At 44.1% G+C, this 18890-nt stretch overlaps 1 protein-coding gene across 5 annotated transcripts in view; it reads left to right on the top strand.

Moving 5' to 3' along the window:
* Positions 1-5787: 5787 nt before the first annotated feature.
* LOC110517270 (tudor domain-containing protein 3) overlaps positions 5788-18890 on the top strand; it is a 64814-nt gene continuing 51711 nt past the window's right edge. For all 5 annotated transcript variants that reach the window (XM_090206732.1, XM_090206733.1, XM_090206731.1 and 2 more), the window contains exons 1-5: positions 5788-6031; positions 7306-7390; positions 8779-8844; positions 13220-13380; positions 18086-18227. In XM_090206732.1, the coding sequence (XP_090062858.1) occupies positions 5994-6031; positions 7306-7390; positions 8779-8844; positions 13220-13380; positions 18086-18227 (492 nt within the window). In that variant the 5' untranslated portion in view covers positions 5788-5993. The remainder of the gene's footprint in view (positions 6032-7305; positions 7391-8778; positions 8845-13219; positions 13381-18085; positions 18228-18890) is intronic.

Here is an 18890-nt window from a genome sequence, read left to right as displayed (position 1 = left end):
TATTCACAAAAATCAAACCTTTTAATTGAAGTAAAATGATTGAAGAAAAATGTACGTGAAATAAATTAAATAAATATTTTTTCTCTAAAACATGTGTGCCACAATTATTGGCACCCCTAGAATTTCTAATGAGTAAAATCTAACTGAAGTATATTGCCATTCATATTTCACATTTTTTAAGTTCACCTGAGTGTGTAGGAACACTTAAGTGGTAAGCCATGACTTCCTGTTTCACTGGTGGTATAAATATGAGGTGACACACAGGCCAAGTTCCCATAGTCATCCATCACAATGGGAAAAACCTGGGAAAACAGTAACGATTTGAGACAAAAGGTTGTTGAGCTGCACAAACCAGGAAATGACTGAGAAAATAGGTTTAAAATGTCCATTTCCTCTATCAGGGCAATAATGAAGAAGTTTAAAGCAACTGGAGATGGTAACGATCGGCCTGGAAGAGAACGTGTCTCTATATTGACCCCAAGCACGGTGAGGAGGATGGTTCGAGTGGCCAACAAAAATCTCCAAGGATCACAGAAGGAGAATTGCAGACGTTAGTTGGGTTTTGGGGTCAGAAAGTCTCCAAGATTACAATCAGACGCCATCTACATAACCACAAGTTGTTTAGGAGGGTTTCCATTAAAAAATCCTTTGCTGTCATCGAACAACAAACTCAAGTGCCTACAGTTCGACAAACATTACTGGGACTTTCAATGGGACCCGGTTCTATGATCAGATGAGACCAACAGAGAGGTTCAATGGAACCAGGTTCTATGGTCAGATGAGACCAACAGAGAGGTTCAATGGAACCAGGTTCTATGGTCAGATGAGACCAACATAGAGTTTCAATGGGACCGAGTTCTATGGTCAGATGAGACCAACATAGAGTTTCAATGGGACCGGGTTCTATGGTCAGATGAGACCAACATAGAGTTTCATGGGACCCGGTTCTATGGTCAGATGAGACCAATATAGAGTTTCATGGGACCCGGTTCTATGGTCAGATGAGACCAACAGAGAGGTTCAATGGAACCAGGTTCTATGGTCAGATGAGACCAACAGAGAGGTTCAATGGAACCAGGTTCTATGGTCAGATGAGACCAACATAGAGTTTCAATGGGACCGGGTTCTATGATCAGATGAGACCAACATAGAGTTTCAATGGGACCCGGTTCTATGATCGGATGAGACCAACATAGAGTTTCAATGGGACTGGGTTCTATGGTCAGATGAGACCAATATAGAGTTTCAATGGGACCGGGTTCTATGGTCAGATGAGACCAACATAGAGTTTCAATGGGACCCGGTTCTATGATCGGATGAGACCAACATAGAGTTTCAATGGGACCGGGTTCTATGATCAGATCAGACCAACATAGAGTTTCAATGGGACCCGGTTCTATGGTCAGATGAGACCAACATAGAGGTTCAATGGGACCGGGTTCTATGGTCAGATGAGACCAACATAGAGTTTCAATGGGACCCGGTTCTATGGTCAGATGAGACCAATATAGAGTTTCAATGGGACCCGGTTCTATGGTCAGATGAGACCAACATAGAGTTTCAATGGGACCCGGTTCTATGGTCAGATGAGACCAACATAGAGGTTCAATGGGACCGGGTTCTATGGTCAGATGAGACCAATATAGAGTTTCAATGGGACCCGGTTCTATGGTCAGATGAGACCAACATAGAGTTTCAATGGGACCGGGTTCTATGGTCAGATGAGACCAATATAGAGTTTCAATGGGACCGGGTTCTATGGTCAGATGAGACCAACATAGAGTTTCAATGGGACCGGGTTCTATGGTCAGATGAGACCAACATAGAGTTTCAATGGGACTGGGTTCTATGGTCAGATGAGACCAACATAGAGTTTCAATGGGACTGGGTTCTATGATCAGATGAGACCAATATAGAGTTTCAATGGGACCCGGTTCTATGGTCAGATGAGACCAACATAGAGTTTCAATGGGACTGGGTTCTATGGTCAGATGAGACCAACATAGAGTTTCAATGGGACCGGGTTCTATGATCAGATGAGACCAACATAGAGTTTCAATGGGACCGGGTTCTATGGTCAGATGAGACCAACATAGAGTTTCAATGGGACCGGGTTCTATGGTCAGATGAGACCAACATAGAGTTTCAATGGGACCGGGTTCTATGGTCAGATGAGACCAATATAGAGTTTCAATGGGACCCGGTTCTATGGTCAGATGAGACCAACATAGAGTTTCAATGGGACTGGGTTCTATGGTCAGATGAGACCAACATAGAGTTTCAATGGGACCGGGTTCTATGATCAGATGAGACCAACATAGAGTTTCAATGGGACCGGGTTCTATGGTCAGATGAGACCAATATATACTTTCAATGGGACCGGGTTCTATGGTCAGATGAGACCAATATAGAGTTTCAATGGGACCGGGTTCTATGGTCAGATGAGACCAATATTGAGTTTCAATGGGACCGGGTTCTATGGTCAGATGAGACCAACATAGAGTTTCAATGGGACCGGGTTCTGTGGTCAGATGAGACCAATATAGAGTTTCAATGGGACCCGGTTCTATGGTCAGATGAGACCAACATAGAGTTTCAATGGGACCGGGTTCTATGGTCAGATGAGACCAACATAGAGTTTCAATGGGACCGGGTTCTATGGTCAGATGAGACCAACATAGAGTTTCAATGGGACCGGGTTCTATGGTCAGATGAGACCAATATAGAGTTTCAATGGGACCGGGTTCTATTATCAGATGAGACCAACATAGAGTTTCAATGGGACCGGGTTCTATGGTCAGATGAGACCAACATAGAGTTTCAATGGGACCGGGTTCTATGATCAGATGAGACCAACATAGAGTTTCAATGGGACCGGGTTCTATGATCAGATGAGACCAACATAGAGTTTCAATGGGACCGGGTTCTATGATCAGATGAGACCAATATAGAGTTTCAATGGGACCGGGTTCCATGGTCAGATGAGACCAACATAGAGTTTCAATGGGACCGGGTTCTATGGTCAGATGAGACCAACATAGAGTTTCAATGGGACCGGGTTCTATGATCAGATGAGACCAACATAGAGTTTCAATGGGACTGGGTTCTATGGTCAGATGAGACCAACATAGAGTTTCAATGGGACTGGGTTCTATGATCAGATGAGACCAACATAGAGTTTCAATGGGACCCGGTTCTATGGTCAGATGAGACCAACATAGAGTTTCAATGGGACCCGGTTCTATGGTCAGATGAGACCAACATAGAGTTTCAATGGGACCAGGTTCTATGATCAGATCAGACCAACATAGAGTTTCAATGGGACCGGGTTCTATGGTCAGATGAGACCAAAATGGAGCTTTTTGTAAACAAACACCAGACGTCGGTTTGGCGAAGACAAAAGAAAGATAGCCTTCTAGAAAAGTACCTCATCCCCACTATGAAGTATGGGCGGTGGATCTTTGATGCTGTGGGGCTGTTCTTCTTCCAAAGGCCCTGGACCACTTGTTAGGATACATGTTATCATGGACTCAATGACCTACACTTCCTACACTTCCTACTCTTCCATATGCCTAGCATACCTCTTACATTATTAGTGCGTGAATGTATCCTAATGCACAAATTGAGTTGAGGAGGCTGTCGGGCTCACCGGCTGCCCCCCCGAACCCCTGTGATTGACACCTTGCATAGCCACGGGGCAGGGAGCGTGAGTTCGGGTAAAGCACCCACCTGAGACAGCAATGTTGCGTCCATTGTTAACTTGTTACAGGTCTAACCACAAGCCTCAGTCTATAGATGATGAAGGTCATTATACAAGAATGGTGTCTTTCCTGTCCAGCCCCACCTTAACTACCAGGAGAAAACACCTAGAAATATTAAATAATGACACAATATATGTTTTACTTTTAACATAAGTGTTTTATTGTTCATAAAACATGTTTGTAAGACAGTTATATTGCAATTTTTTTAGGCGGGCTGTTTTGAAAAGCACATCATGAGTCTGCACTTTTTCGTCATATGTTAAGCAATTTGACTACTAATTTGGTAATTTCATGCGAAGCTTTTAGATGTGTCTCTGGTGTTACACAGTTTATAGTAAAAGGTGAAAAGGAAATTTGATTAAAATAATTGATCCAATCACGTGATTTTCATTCATTTACAACTTAAGAAGTGTTGTTTGAGCTACTGTGGCCTCCATTTTAGATATTCTATATTCTCTGAAGATTTGTCACTGGTGTTGCTGGTACTGGTGTTATTATAGAAAAACATGTTCAAAGTCAATTATTACTAATGAATACAAATATAGATATTTATATTAACATTAACCTTTTCTCTCTCTCTTTCATTTTATATGCAAAGAAAAGAGTAAAATTACATTCTGGAATGCCTGAATTGTCATTAAAAGGTTATAGAGGCATATGATCTAACAGGTTATAGAGGCAAGGCATATGAACTAACAGGTTATAGAGGCATATGAACTAACAGGTTATAGAGGTATATGAACTAACAGGTTATAGAGGCAAGGCATATGAACTAACAGGTTATAGAGGCATATGAACTAACAGGTTATAGAGGCATATGAACTAACAGGTTATAGAGGCATATGATCTAACAGGTTATAGAGGTAAGGCATATGAACTAACAGGTTATAGAGGCATATGATCTAACAGGTTATAGAGGCATATGAACTAACAGGTTATAGAGGTATATGAACTAACAGGTTATAGAGGTAAGACATATGAACTAACAGGTTATAGAGGCAAGGCATATGAACTAACAGGTTATAGAGGCATATGAACTAACAGGTTATAGAGGCATATGAACTAACAGGTTATAGAGGTATATGAACTAACAGGTTATAGAGGCATATGAACTAACAGGTTATAGAGGTATATGAACTAACAGGTTATAGAGGTAAGGCATATGAACTAACAGGTTATAGAGGCATGTGAACTAACAGGTTATAGAGGTAAGGCATATGAACCAACAGGTTATAGCGGCATATTAACTAACAGGTTATAGAGGCATATGAACCAACAGGTTATAGAGGCATATGAACTAACAGGTTATAGAGGCATATGAACTAACAGGTTATAGAGGCATATGAACTAACAGGTTATAGAGGTAAGGCATATGAACTAACAGGTTATAGAGGCATATGAACTAACAGGTTATAGAGGCATATGAACTAAGATTGTAGAGGAAACAACACAATTATCACAACACACAGGTTGTAATGTGTCTTTTTTTCTGGCTTGGCTTCCCCAGTGATTTTACCCATGCATTCTACTGGATTTTTAGTTACCCCCTAATTCTAAAATTATCTTTTGTTATATAGGCTTAACTGTTAGACTTCCTAAACTAGGCTATGCAAGGTGTTCGACCTAAATTATACAGAAGAACGTTGTAGCTAATTCTGGGTGCAGACCGACCCGGGACTCAACCCCAGGCCTCTTTGCAGTCAGTGACCATAGACATTAAAACCAGTCTTATTGACTTGTATGTTTGTATTAGTAACTCTGTGTTGTTGTATACGTCGAACTGCTTTGCTTTATCTTGGCCAGGTCGCAATTGTAAATGAGAACTTGTTCTCAACTTGCCTCCCTGGTTAAATAAAGGTGAATTGAAACTAACATTATTATATTTCACAGAGTGTAGTAGATAGATCATTGGATTGTTAGGACATTGCACAGAGTGTAGTAGATAGATCATTGGATTGATTAAAGCACCGTAGATGTAGTGACTGTCTTTGCCACTGGGGCTGCTGTTTTTCTTCCTTCCCTCTTTGCCGACAAGTATCAGATTCAACTTTGACGTCTCTTCCAACGGGAGGTCATTTGTTTTTAGTCCGGCAAAACGCTAAAAATATCCGGCTAAACTCATTGATTAGCGGATAAATTATTAAAGATTAAAAAAACAATGGATAATCCACAAATTAAATAGTTCATCGACTATATTTGCATTTGATACTTTATTTTTTTATTTGAAAGAAAATGGCTGAAATCAACTTAGCCCTCACTAAAGAAGGCTGGTGGGTAGCTTGTGGCTAATGTGCTAGCTAGCTACATTACACGTTCACTTTGCTAGCATAGCTTTAGCTTTTCTAGTTAACACCTCATTTAGGATCTCACATACTGTGATGCCTGTGATAATGTAGATAGATATATGACATTTCTGGCCTACGGACTGGTAACAGTAGCTAATAATTATTATTTTGGCAGTTGATGTTGTGAATTTGTCTAGCAAATTGCTGTCAATTATTTTAGCATGTTTAGCTTTGATATGCTAACTAACAAGGCCGTGTATGCTCATTTGAAGCTTAGTAGCTACCTAGCAATACATTACTGTACTGTAGCTAGCTAGCAATACATGAATGTACTGTAGCTAGCTAGCTCTACATTACTGTACTGTAGCTAGCTAGCTCTACATTACTGTACTGTAGCTAGCTCTACACTACTGTACTGTAGCTAGCTCTACACTACTGTACTGTAGCTAGCAATACATTACTGTACTGTAGCTAGCTCTACACTACTGTACTGTAGCTAACTCTACATTACTGTACTGTACTCTACACTACTGTACTGTACTGTAGCTAGCTCTACACTACTGTACTGTAGCTAGCTCCACTACTGTACTGTAGCTAACTAGCAATACATTACTGTACTGTAGCTAACTAGCAATACATTACATTACTGTAGCTAGCTCTACATTACTGTACTGTCGCTAGCTAGCTCTACACTACTGTACTGTAGCTAGCTCTACACTACTGTACTGTAGCTAGCTCCACTACTGTACTGTAGCTAGCTAGCAATACATTACTATACTGTAGCTAACTAGCAATACATTACATTACTGTAGCTAGCTAGCAATACATTACATTACTGTAGCTAGCTCTACATTACTGTACTGTAGCTAGCTAGCTCTACACTACTGTACTGTAGCTAGCTCTACATTACTGTACTGTAGCTAGCTAGCAATACATTACATTACTTTAGCTAGCTAGCAATACATTACATTACTGTAGCTAGCAATACATTACATTACTGTAGCTAGCTTTACATTACTGTACTGTAGCTAGCTCTACATTACTGCACTGTAGCTAGCTATTAATATATCTTCAAAGTTGATCTGCTAGTCAGTTGTTAGCTATGTTATTTCGAGTGATATGCGAGTTGGCTGGCTAGCTTTTGATTTTCAATGTGTTTGTTCACTGTGGCTAGCTGGAGTGTTGTTGTTTAATAACCACAGTGCATTGGTTACGCCATTGACACGTGAGCCCTTTCTTTTGGTTGACCTCCTACACAGGTACCTTACAGACGAAGGAATAGAGGAGTTGAAAGGCACTTCTGAGAACCCCTCAGCTAATTACCTTATTCGCGTTGCACTCAATGTAAGTAGCTAGTATTCTCACATCTCTCTTCTAGTATACCAACAAAAAAATAAAATATGTTTTCACCTTTCACCTGTGTAGATGTACATTTAACTGACCCCAGGGGTTTGAGTAGAAAAGAGACGTGATTTTTAAAAAATCAATCAAGCTTTTTACAAAAAACAGGTTTGTGTAAAACAGATTCCTCTACATTGCTTATTGAATGTTTTGCCGGTATGTCAGATAAATGAAAGTCACACTAATGTGGCTGCATTCCAATTCTCCACCATTGTTTGTACTTGCACACTTCCCCCTGTCCCTCCAGCCAATGCTTTACGACAATCTAGTCTGAATAATCAGGCTGTAGTACACACTTAATTGGTATAGACAGCCTCTGGGTCATTTGTGAGCACAAATGGTGTAAATGTTCCTTTACAAGCCAGAATGTTGATTAAAATGACATGTAAAGTTTGACTCTACCGGTTGGTTTGTGTGGTTTGTCCTTCCGCTGTTCTAAATTTAAGACAAAATCTTCACAGGAAAGTATTGTTTTAAGTGACTTTTTAGTGTGCTCAAAGCCCAGAATCTCTCGTCAATAGCGATTGAACCAAGCATGCCGTGACAATGAAAATGGTATATTCTGAATCTTTTTTTTTTTTAAGATTGGAATCCAAATATCCAACATAAAACTCACTTTACCTCAGTACCAAACCACATACGGTTTGGGACTCTCTACGATGTCGGGTAAACAAGACCTTCCTGTGGATATTTAGTCTCAAATTTAGAGCAGGCAAATGTCTTAAACATTCTGGCTTGTAAGGAACATTTGTACACGTCTGGCTGTCTATACCAATTAATTGTACATTACAGTTTTATTTTTTTAATTTTTAACCTTTATTTAACCAGGCAAGTCAGTTAAGAACAAATTCTTATTTTCAATGACGGCCTACTTGGGAATAGTGGGTTAACTGCCTGTTCAGGGGCAGAACGACAGATTTGTACCTTGTCAGCTCGGGGATTTGAACTTGCAACCTTCCGGTTACTAGTCCAACGCTCTAACCACTAGGCTACCCTGCCGCCTCTACACTCTAACCACTAGGCTACCTGCCACCTCTACACTCTAACCACTAGGCTACCCTGCCGCCCCAATCAGACTAATCAGACCGACACCAATCCAATAGTTTTTGACGTCCGTGACTAGGGGTGTGCTCTTGCCCACTCTGAGAGACGTGTGGAGAATCAAGATTCAGGCCAATATTTGCCAGTGCTTTCAAAACAGGTTTCTCTACATTGCTTTTCAATGATGCATCTCGAGGTTTACTACAGGTCATCTCATTGTCGGCCTAATATGTTGGTTGGGATAAGTGTTGCTTATCTCTCCCCCCCCGTCTCTGTGACTATCTCTACAGAGTGACTTGAGGCCTATTGGCAGGAAGTTTCTCCCTGTGGACATCAACAGTGGCCGGGTGGAGAAGGTGAGGCGGTGTGTGTGTGTGTGTGTGTGTGTGTGTGTGTGTGTGTGTGTGTGTGTGTGTGTGTGTGTGTGTGTGTGTGTGTGTGTGTGCGTGTGTGTGTGCGTGCGTGCGTGCGTGCGTGTATTAGCACAGATATGTGTACGCCAAAGGGTCAGCGAAACTGTCAAAGATCCTATCATAATGATTCGACACAGAACAAAAACAAAGTTAGAACCAACAGGATTGTCTAATGGTCTGTGGATATGGGGGTTAGTCAAGCTAGACTGCTGTGGTGAGTAACCATGCTGAAGACCCATGGCAACATAGAAAGCGAATTCCTAGGCTTTAGCTCAGTGGGCTATTTATCTCAGCCTTGAAAACAACATGCACCTGACCCGGGTTTTATACCCTGTTGGTTACACTGTCCTGTGCACGTTTGAGAAATACAGAAAAATGCACTACTTCCAAAGGCCACTAGATGTCTCTGTCACACCAGCTTTAAAATGCGTTCATTCCTGCCTTCAGCCATGTGGGGAGTTGCACTGAGTTCTACTGAGAAAAAGCCACAGATGATGACGAGGGAGATAATGAATTAATGAATTAATGAATTAATTAATTAATATGTGAGCAAATAATCCACTGTCCTTCTAAAGCAAAGAGAGCTAATAACCCACGATCCTCCTAAAGCTCAGAGAGCTAATAACCTGCGGTCCTCAGAGAGCTAATAACCCACGGTCCTCCTAAAGCTCAGAGAGCTAATAACCCACGGTCCTCCTAAAGCCCAGAGAGCTAATAACCCACGGCCCTCCTAAAGCCCAGAGAGCTAATAACCCACGGTCCTCCTAAAGCTCAGAGAGCTAATAACCCACGGTCCTCAGAGAGCTAATAACCCACGGTCCTCCTAAAGCCCAGAGAGCTAATAACCCACGGTCCTCCTAAAGCTCAGAGAGCTAATAACCCACGGTCCACTTAAAGCCCATAGAGCTAATAACCCACGGTCCTCTTAAAGCCCATAGAGCTAATAACCCACGGTCCTCTTAAAGCCCATAGAGCTAATAACCCACGGCCCTCCTAAAGCTCAGAGAGCTAATAACCCACGGTCCTCCTAAAGCTCAGAGAGTTAATAACCCACGGTCCTCCTAAAGCTCAGAGAGCTAATAACCCACGGTCCTCAGAGAGCTAATAACCCACGGTCCTCAGAGAGCTAATAACCCACGGTCCTCAGAGAGCTAATAACCCACGGTCCTCAGAGAGCTAATAACCCACGGTCCTCCTAAGGCTCTGTATAAGATATTGCACTCCTTTCAGGTAAGTACAACTCCCACTCTGCATTTGTCTAACAGGGGAAGCGCCATCAATGCTGGTGATTCAGAATGTATCAGTCTGTCTGCATTAAGTTATTATCATCTTTGCTTGGCTCTTTTCCCAGAGTTGGTTATCACTAGATTGCAATTAATATGTACTGCATTTACAAAGAGGTGATTGAATATGCCGTAGAATGCCAGCTCTTGGAGCCCAGAAACTATTTTAATTGGGACGTGTAAACCTCAGTTGAATGTAAACAAGGGAACCAGAACCAGAGCTGTGAAAAGAACCATCTGAGTAGTGTTATTTCTTTATGGCTCTTTAGTTGCCGCTTCTCTGTTTACAGCATGGACCTGAAGAACAAACACACTCTGTTTAACGGTACATAAGTGTTAAGGAAGGTCAGGTACTTAAGCATTCAGGAAGGTCAGGTACTTAAGCATTCAGGAAGGTCTGGTTCATTAAGGAAAGTCAGGTACTTAAGCGTTCAGGAAGGTCTGGTTCATTAAGGAAAGTCAGGTACTTAAGCATTCAGGAAGGTCAGGTACATCAGTGTTAAGGAAGGTCAGGTACTTAAGCGTTAAGGAAGGTCAGGTACATCAGTGTTAAGGAAGGTCAGGTACTTAAGCGTTAAGGAAGGTCAGGTACATGGCCGTTAAGGAAGGTCAGGTACATGGCCGTTAAGGAAGGTCAGGTACATAAGTGTTAAGGGAGGTCAGGTACATCAGTGTTAAGGAAGGTCAGGTACTTAAGCGTTAAGGAAGGTCAGGTACATCAGTGTTAAGGAAGGTCAGGTACTTAAGCGTTAAGGAAGGTCAGGTACATGGCCGTTAAGGAAGGTCAGGTACTTAAGCGTTAAGGAAGGTCAGGTACATAAGTGTTAAGGGAGGTCAGGTACATCAGTGTTAAGGAAGGTCAGGTACATAAGTGTTAAGGAAGGTCAGGTACATCAGCATTAAGGAAGGTCAGGTACATAAGTGTTAAGGAAGGTCAGGTACATCAGCATTAAGGAAGGTCAGGTACATAAGTGTTAAGGAAGGTCAGGTACATCAGTGTTAAGGGAGGTCAGGTACTTACAGTTGAAGTCGGAAGTCTACATACACCTTAGCCAAATACATTTAAACTCAGTTTTTCACAATTCCTGACATTTCATCCTAGCAAAAATTCCCAGTCTTAGGTCAGTTAGGATCACCACTTTATTTTAAGAATGTGAAATGTCAGAATAATAGTAGAGAGAATGATTTATTTCATCTTTTATTTCTTTCATCACATTCCCAGTGGGTCAGAAGGTCACATACACTCAATTAGTATTTGGTAGCATTGCCTTTACATTGTTTAACTTGGGTGAAATGTTTCGGCTAGCCTTCCACAAGCTTCCCACAATAAGTTGGGTGAATTTTGGCCCATTCCTCCTCTGACAGAGCTGGTGTAACTGAGTCAGGTTTGTAGGCCTCCTTGCTCGCACACGCTTTTTCAGTTCTGCCCACAGATTTTCAATATGACTGAGGTCAGGGCTTTGTGATGGCCACTCCAATACCTTGATTTTGTTGTCCTTAAGCCATTTTGCCACAACTTTGGAAGTATGATTGGGGTCATTGTCCATTTGGAAGACCCATTTGCAACCAAGCTTTAACTTCCTGACTGATGTCTTGAGATGTTGCTTCAATATATCCACATAATTTTCTTTCCTCATGATGCCATCTATTTTGTGAAGTGCACCAGTCCCTCCTGCAGCAAAGCACCCCCACAACATGATGCTGCCACCCCCATGCTTCACGGTTGGGATGGTGTTCTTTGGCTTGCAAGCCTCCCCCTTTTTTCTCCAAACATAACGATGGTCATTATGGCCAAACAGTTCTATTTTTGTTTCATCAGACCAGAGGACATTTCTCCAAAAAGTACGATCTTTGTCCCCATGTGCAGTTGCAAACCGTAGTCTGGCTTTTTTATGGCGGTTTTGGAGCAGTGGCTTCTTCCTTGCTGAGCGGCCTTTCAGGTTATGTCGATATAGGACTTGTTTAACTGTGGATATAGATCATTTTGTACCTGTTTCCTCCAGCATCTTCACAAGGTCCTTTGCTGTTGTTCTGGGATTGATTTGCACTTTTCGCACCAAAGTACGTTCATCTCTAGGAGACAGAATGTGTCTCCTTCCTGAGCAGTATGACGACTGCGTGGTCCCATGGTGTTTATTCTTGCGTACTATTGTTTGTACAGATTAACGTGGTATCTTTAGGCGTTTGGAAATTGCTCCCAATGATGAACCAGACTTGTGGAGGTCTACAATTTTTTTTTCTGATTTCTTTAGATTTTCCCATGATGTTAAGCAAAGAGGCACTGAGTTTGAAGGTAGGCCTTGAAATACATCCGCAGGTACACCTCCAATTGACTCAAATGATGTCAATTAGCCTATCAGAAGCTTCTAAAGCCATGACATCATTTTCTGGAATTTTCCAAGCTGTTTAGAGGCACAGTCAACATAGTGTATGTAAACTTCTGACCCACTGGAATTGTGATACAGTGAAGTAATAAGTGAAATAATCAGTTTGAAAACAATTGTTGGAAACATTAATTGTGTAGTGCACAAAGTAGATGTCCTAACCGACTTTCCTAAACTATAGTTTGTTAACAAGAAATGTGTGGAGTGGTTGAAAAACGAGTTTTAATGACTCCAACCTAAGTGTATGTAAACATCCCGACTTCATCTGTAAAAGCAGTAAGGTCCATTTGAGCGAGGAGACGGCGAGGGTAGCTCAATTCAATAAACTTTATTCATCCCAGAGGAGCAGTTATTGATGCTGGAACCATCTGGTGAGGTTGTTTGCCAGTTCGTGGGTTACAAGGCTGATGTCTTTACTGCAACAAACCCTGGCATTAGGACACACCGGAGCGAAAAAAAATGTTTTTTTGCAACGTAAAAACTAAAATTTTAATTTCTTATTGGACAAGTTCAGCTCCCCTCTCGCTTTGTCTGTTTTGATCCGTTTGGTGCCTAATGAATACGGACCCCTAACTCACTCTCTGGCTGTAAAAAACGCTACAGTGTGCCCTAATTAACACGGCCGCTGTCTTTCATCTTTTCCTCCCTCAGTTGGAGGGTCCGTGTGTGCTGCAGGTTCAGAAGGTGAGGAACGTGTCGGCTCCCAAGGACAACGAGGAGTCTCAGGGAGCCCCCAGGATGCTGAGGCTGCAGATGACAGACGGACACACCAACGCTGTGGGCCTCGAGTTCACACACCTGTCCCAGATCAGGTAGAGAACAACTAGTTCACACACCTGTCCCAGATCAGGTAGAGAACAACTACTAGTTCACACACCTGTCCCAGATCAGGTAGAGAACAACTAGTTCAGACACCTGTCCTAGATCAGGTAGATAACAACTAGTTCAGACACCTGTCCTAGATCAGGTAGATAACAACTAGTTCAGACACCTGTCCTAGATCAGGTAGATAACAACTAGTTCACACACCTGTCCCAGATCAGGTAGATAACAACTAGTTCACACACCTGTCCCAGATCAGGTAGAAAACAACATCTAGTTCACACACCTGTCCCAGATCAGGTAGAGAACAACTAGTTCACACACCTGTCCCAGATCAGGTAGATAACAACTAGTTCAGACACCTGTCCCAGATCAGGTAGAGAACAACTAGTTCAGACACCTGTCCCAGATCAGGTAGAGAACAACTAGTTCAGACACCTGTCCCAGATCAGGTAGAGAACAACTAGTTCAGACACCTGTCCCAGATCAGGTAGAGAACAACTAGTTCAGACACCTGTCCCAGATCAGGTAGATAACAACTAGTTCACACACCTGTCCCAGATCAAGTAGATAACAACTAGTTCAGACACCTGTCCCAGATCAGGTAGAGAACAACTAGTTCAGACACCTGTCCCAGATCAGGTAGAAAACAACATCTAGTTCAGACACCTGTCCCACACCTGTCCCAGATCAGGTAGAGAACAACTAGTTCAGACACCTGTCCCAGATCAGTTAGAGAACAACTACTAGTTCAAACACCTGTCCCAGATCAGGTAGAGAACAACTAGTTCAGACACCTGTCCTAGATCAGGTAGATAACAACTAGTTCAGACACCTGTCCCAGATCAGGTAGATAACAACTAGTTCAGACACCTGTCCCAGATCAGTTAGAGAACAACTACTAGTTCAAACACCTGTCCCAGATCAGGTAGAGAACAACTAGTTCAGACACCTGTCCCAGATCAGGTAGAGAACAACTAGTTCAGACACCTGTCCCAGATCAGGTAGAAAACAACATCTAGTTCAGACACCTGTCCTACACCTGTCCCAGATCAGGTAGAGAACAACTAGTTCAGACACCTGTCCCAGATCAGGTAGAAAACAACATCTAGTTCACACACCTGTCCTACACCTGTCCCAGATCAGGTAGAGAACAACAAGTTCAGACACCTGTCCCAGATCAGGTAGATGACAACTAGTTCAGGCACCTGTCCCAGATCAGGTAGATAACAACTAGTTCAGGGACCTGTCCCAGATCAGGTAGAGAACAACTACTAGTTCATACACCATACATGAGCCTCCCTATGGGTCTCCCTATGAGCCTCCCTATGAGCCTCCCTATGAGCCTCCCTATGGGTCTCCCTATGGGTCTCCCTATGGGCCTCCCTATGGGTCTCCCTATGGGTCTCCTTATGGGTCTCCCTATGGGCCTCCCTATGGGTCTCCTTATGGGTCTCCCTATGGAGACTGTTGACTGTCTAAGGCCATTTGGGATGCTCAGGCTGAGGAAATAACACGTCTCCTGTATAGACCTGTAGACTGACCTGTAGACTGGTGCTGTAGACTGACCTGTAGACTGGTGCTGTAGACTGACCTGTAGACTGATGCTGCTTCACTCCTGTCTACAAATCACCTCCTGTTGACTGTATAGACCTGTAGACTGACCTGTATAGACCTGTAGACTGACCTGTAGACTGGTGCTGCTTCACTCCTGTCTACAAATCACCTCCTGTTGACTGTATAGACCTGTAGACTGACCTGTAGACTGGTGTTGCTTCACTCCTGTCTACAAATCACCTCCTGTTGACTGTATAGACCTGTAGACTGACCTGTAGACTGGTGTTGCTTCACTCCTGTCTACAAATCACCTCCTGTTGACTGTATAGACCTGTAGACTGACCTGTAGACTGGTGCTGCTTCACTCCTGTCTACAAATCACCTCCTGTTGACTGTATAGACCTGTAGACTGACCTGTATAGACCTGTAGACTGACCTGTAGACTGGTGCTGCTTCACTCCTGTCTACAAATCACCTCCTGTTGACTGTATAGACCTGTAGACTGACCTGTAGACTGGTGTTGCTTCACTCCTGTCTACAAATCACTTCCTGTTGACTGTATAGACCTGTAGACTGACCTGTAGACTGATGCTGCTTCACTCCTGTCTACAAATCACTTCCTGTTGACTGTATAGACCTGTAGACTGACCTGTAGACTGACCTGTAGACTGACCTGTAGACTGACCTGTAGACTGATACTGCTTCACTCCTGTCTACCAATCAGCCAGTATCGTAGATCCTCATTTTCAACCAAAATTCTCATCTTGCTTTTGGAATGGAAGCACAGACCGATGTTGGTGACTTTCTGAACTCCCTCCCTCCCTCCCTCCCTGTACTCCCTCCCCTCCCTCCCTCCCTCCCTCCCTGTACTCCCTCCCCTCCCTCCCTCCCTCCCTGCACTCCCTCCCCTCCCTCCCTCCCTCCCTGCACTCCCTCCCTCCCTCCCCCGGTCTCCATCTCTCTCGCTTTCTTCTCCTCTCTCTGCAATTTCCACTCGTCAGTGGCTGATCCGCTACCAATCCGTTTCCTTAATTACAACTCCATCCAAGCAGCGTCCGCGGCGACGGCTGCCGTGGCGACCAGCCAGCCCCTACAGGTGGAGTGGCCGGAGAGGAACGCTGAGTCCCACATGGTTCCCTATTATCTATGGACTCAAAACGATGTTAGTGCACTACAAAGGGGATTAGGGTCCCATTTGGGACGGAGAGGAGAGCTTGCCCGGAATCTATCCGCGAGGAGAGAACAGTACAACCCTTTTATTATGACAACACTAACTAGTGTCTGTTCTGTTGATATCAGCTAGCTCTGATAGTGGAGGGAGGGAGGGAGAGAGAGAGAGAGAGAGGGAGGGAGGGAGGGAGGCAGGCAGAGAGAGAGAGAGAAAAGGAAACAGAACGAGATGGATGAGAGGATGGATAGAAGGAAACAGAAAGAGGTTAGTTTGTAATGGCGTGCAGCTCCGTTCCACAGTGTCATTATGAGACAGTACCCTGAGAGAGGACCCTGCTCCAGTCCCAGCTAGCTCTGATAGTGGAGAGAGAGAGGGAGGGAGGGAGAGAGCGAGAGGACCCTGCTCCAGTCCCAGCTAGCTCTGATAGTGGAGAGAGGGAGGGAGGGAGGGAGGGAGGGAGGGACGGAGGGAGGGAGGGAGGGAGGGAGAGAGGACCCTGCTCCAGTCCCAGCTAGCTCTGATAGTGGAGGGAGAGAGGGAGGGAGGGAGGGAGAGAGAGAGGACCCTGCTCCAGTCCCAACTAGCTCTGATAGTGGAGGGAGAGAGGGAGGGAGGGAGGGAGAGAGAGAGGACCCTGCTCCAGTCCCAACTAGCTCTGATAGTGGAGGGAGAGAGGGAGGGAGGGAGAGAGAGAGAGGACCCTGCTCCAGTCCCAGCTAGCTCTGATAGTGGAGGGAGAGAGGGAGGGAGGGAGAGAGAGAGAGGACCCTGCTCCAGTCCCAGCTAGCTCTGATAGTGGAGGGAGGGAGGGAGGGAGGGAGAGAGGACCCTGCTCCAGTCCCAGCTAGCTCTGATAGTGGCGGGAGGGAGGGAGAGAGGACCCTGCTCTAGTCCCAGCTAGCACCAACCTGTCCCAAATGGCTTCCTATTCCCTACTACTTGCCCTATTGGGGGGGGGGCTCTTGTCAAACATGATGTAGGGGGAGTGGCTGCCGTTTGAGACATACTGGGCCATTGGGTTGGAAGTGAAATCCCTAATTGCTGCATCAGCAGCTGGACATCCCTCTAAGTCCCTGTGCTTTTTAATGAGAGGACTAGGGAGGCTGAGTTCCAAATGCCACCTTATTCCCTATAGGGCCCTGGTCAAAAGTAGTGCACTACATAGGGAATAGGATCCCGTTTGGGACGCGGGCCAGGGGCTCAGAGGTGGTGGTGATCAGAACTGGGCTGTTAATTTAAAATGAGAACGGCCTGAACCGGGGAATGGGATTATTCCTAGGGTGTGTCCCAATTTGCCACAGGCCATGCCCTATCCAGACCACTTTTCTAAATGACACATCTGTGTTTTTATAGGGTGCTATTTTAGGACACAATCCCTCAGTCTCACCATCCTACTGCAACACAGCGTGTCATTTAGAAGAGTGGTCTGACAGGACAGAGAGGGGAGAGGTTTGTGGGTAACGTAAGCTAAGCTGTTCTTCTGGCACGGCTAGCCCTCGGTGGACAGTAGCCATCACAGGCACAGCTGACTGGATGAAGAGTTTTAGGAAGGGAAAATGAATCGTGATGAATTGTTGTTTCTCTTTTCTAATTAAAGCTGCCCCCCCCCCAAAAAATCTGCTTTCATACCAATACACTGTCTGTTCTGTGTGTTGTTTGTGCCGTTGTTACAGAGATAGAAATCTATTGTTCATCAATCTCCTGTTTTTGTCCTATCCAATATGAGGTTAACATATGACCTGTGCTTCCATTCCATTACTGTAGCCAGTCTGTATTAAATGTACCTGTAAACATGTTCCATGTAAACCTATTATAGTCAATCTCCCTGTTTGTTTGTTTGTTTGTTTGTTTGTTTTGGCATATTAACCGCTTAATTGATTTGATCTACTGAGAGCTCTCCGTTTAATACAAAATGGGTTCTCTATGGAGCTGTCCTCTGGCCTCCCTAATTCATATTTTTTTTTTAGCCTGAACACCCCTCCAGGAACCAAGGTGAAGGTCCTTGGTACGGTCCAGGTGAAGAATGGCATTCTGCTTCTGGACGACTCCAAGATCTCCGTCCTCGGAGGGGAGGTCGACCACATGATGGAGAAATGGGAACTGCAAAGGGTGAGGAAGAGGAGGTGTTTTATACCCTTCGTTTTACAGCGGACTGTCTCTGTGAGTGTGTTCCAAACAGTGCCTTATTCCCTACATAGGGCGTGCACTTCAAAAGTAGTGCACTAGACTCTTTATACTATACGGGGAATAGAGAGCCTGCACCTCAAATGGTAGTGTTTATTACGCTGTTACTGGACAGTTGTTCGTCCTGTCTGGTTCAAAGGACCATGAAAAAGGTTGTCCTGAAGGGCGTTGTAAAGGGTGTACTAAAGGGCGTACTAAAGGGTGTACTAAAGGGCGTTCTAAAGGGCGTACTAAAGGGCGTTCTAAAGGGCGTACTAAAGGGCGTACTAAAGGGCGTACTAAAGGGCGTTCTAAAGGGCGTACTAAAGGGCGTTGTAAAGGGTGTACTAAAGGGCGTTCTAAAGGGCGTACTAAAGGGCGTTGTAAAGGGCGTACTAAAGGGCGTACTAAAGGGCGTACTAAAGGGCGTACTAAAGGGCGTTGTAAAGGGCGTTGTAAAGGGCGTACTAAAGGGCGTTGTAAAGGACGTACTAAAGGGCGTTGTAAAGGGTGTACTAAAGGGCGTTGTAAAGGGTGTACTAAAGGGCGTACTAAAGGGCGTACTAAAGGGTGTACTAAAGGGCGTTGTAAAGGGCGTTGTAAAGGGCG

Source organism: Oncorhynchus mykiss, chromosome 18 (genome assembly GCF_057628025.1).
Source record: "Oncorhynchus mykiss isolate SJ-2025 chromosome 18, ASM5762802v1, whole genome shotgun sequence".
Lineage (NCBI taxonomy): Eukaryota > Metazoa > Chordata > Actinopteri > Salmoniformes > Salmonidae > Oncorhynchus > Oncorhynchus mykiss.
Note: the sequence above shows the minus strand (reverse complement) of the source record. Positions and strands in the feature narration are given on the sequence as shown.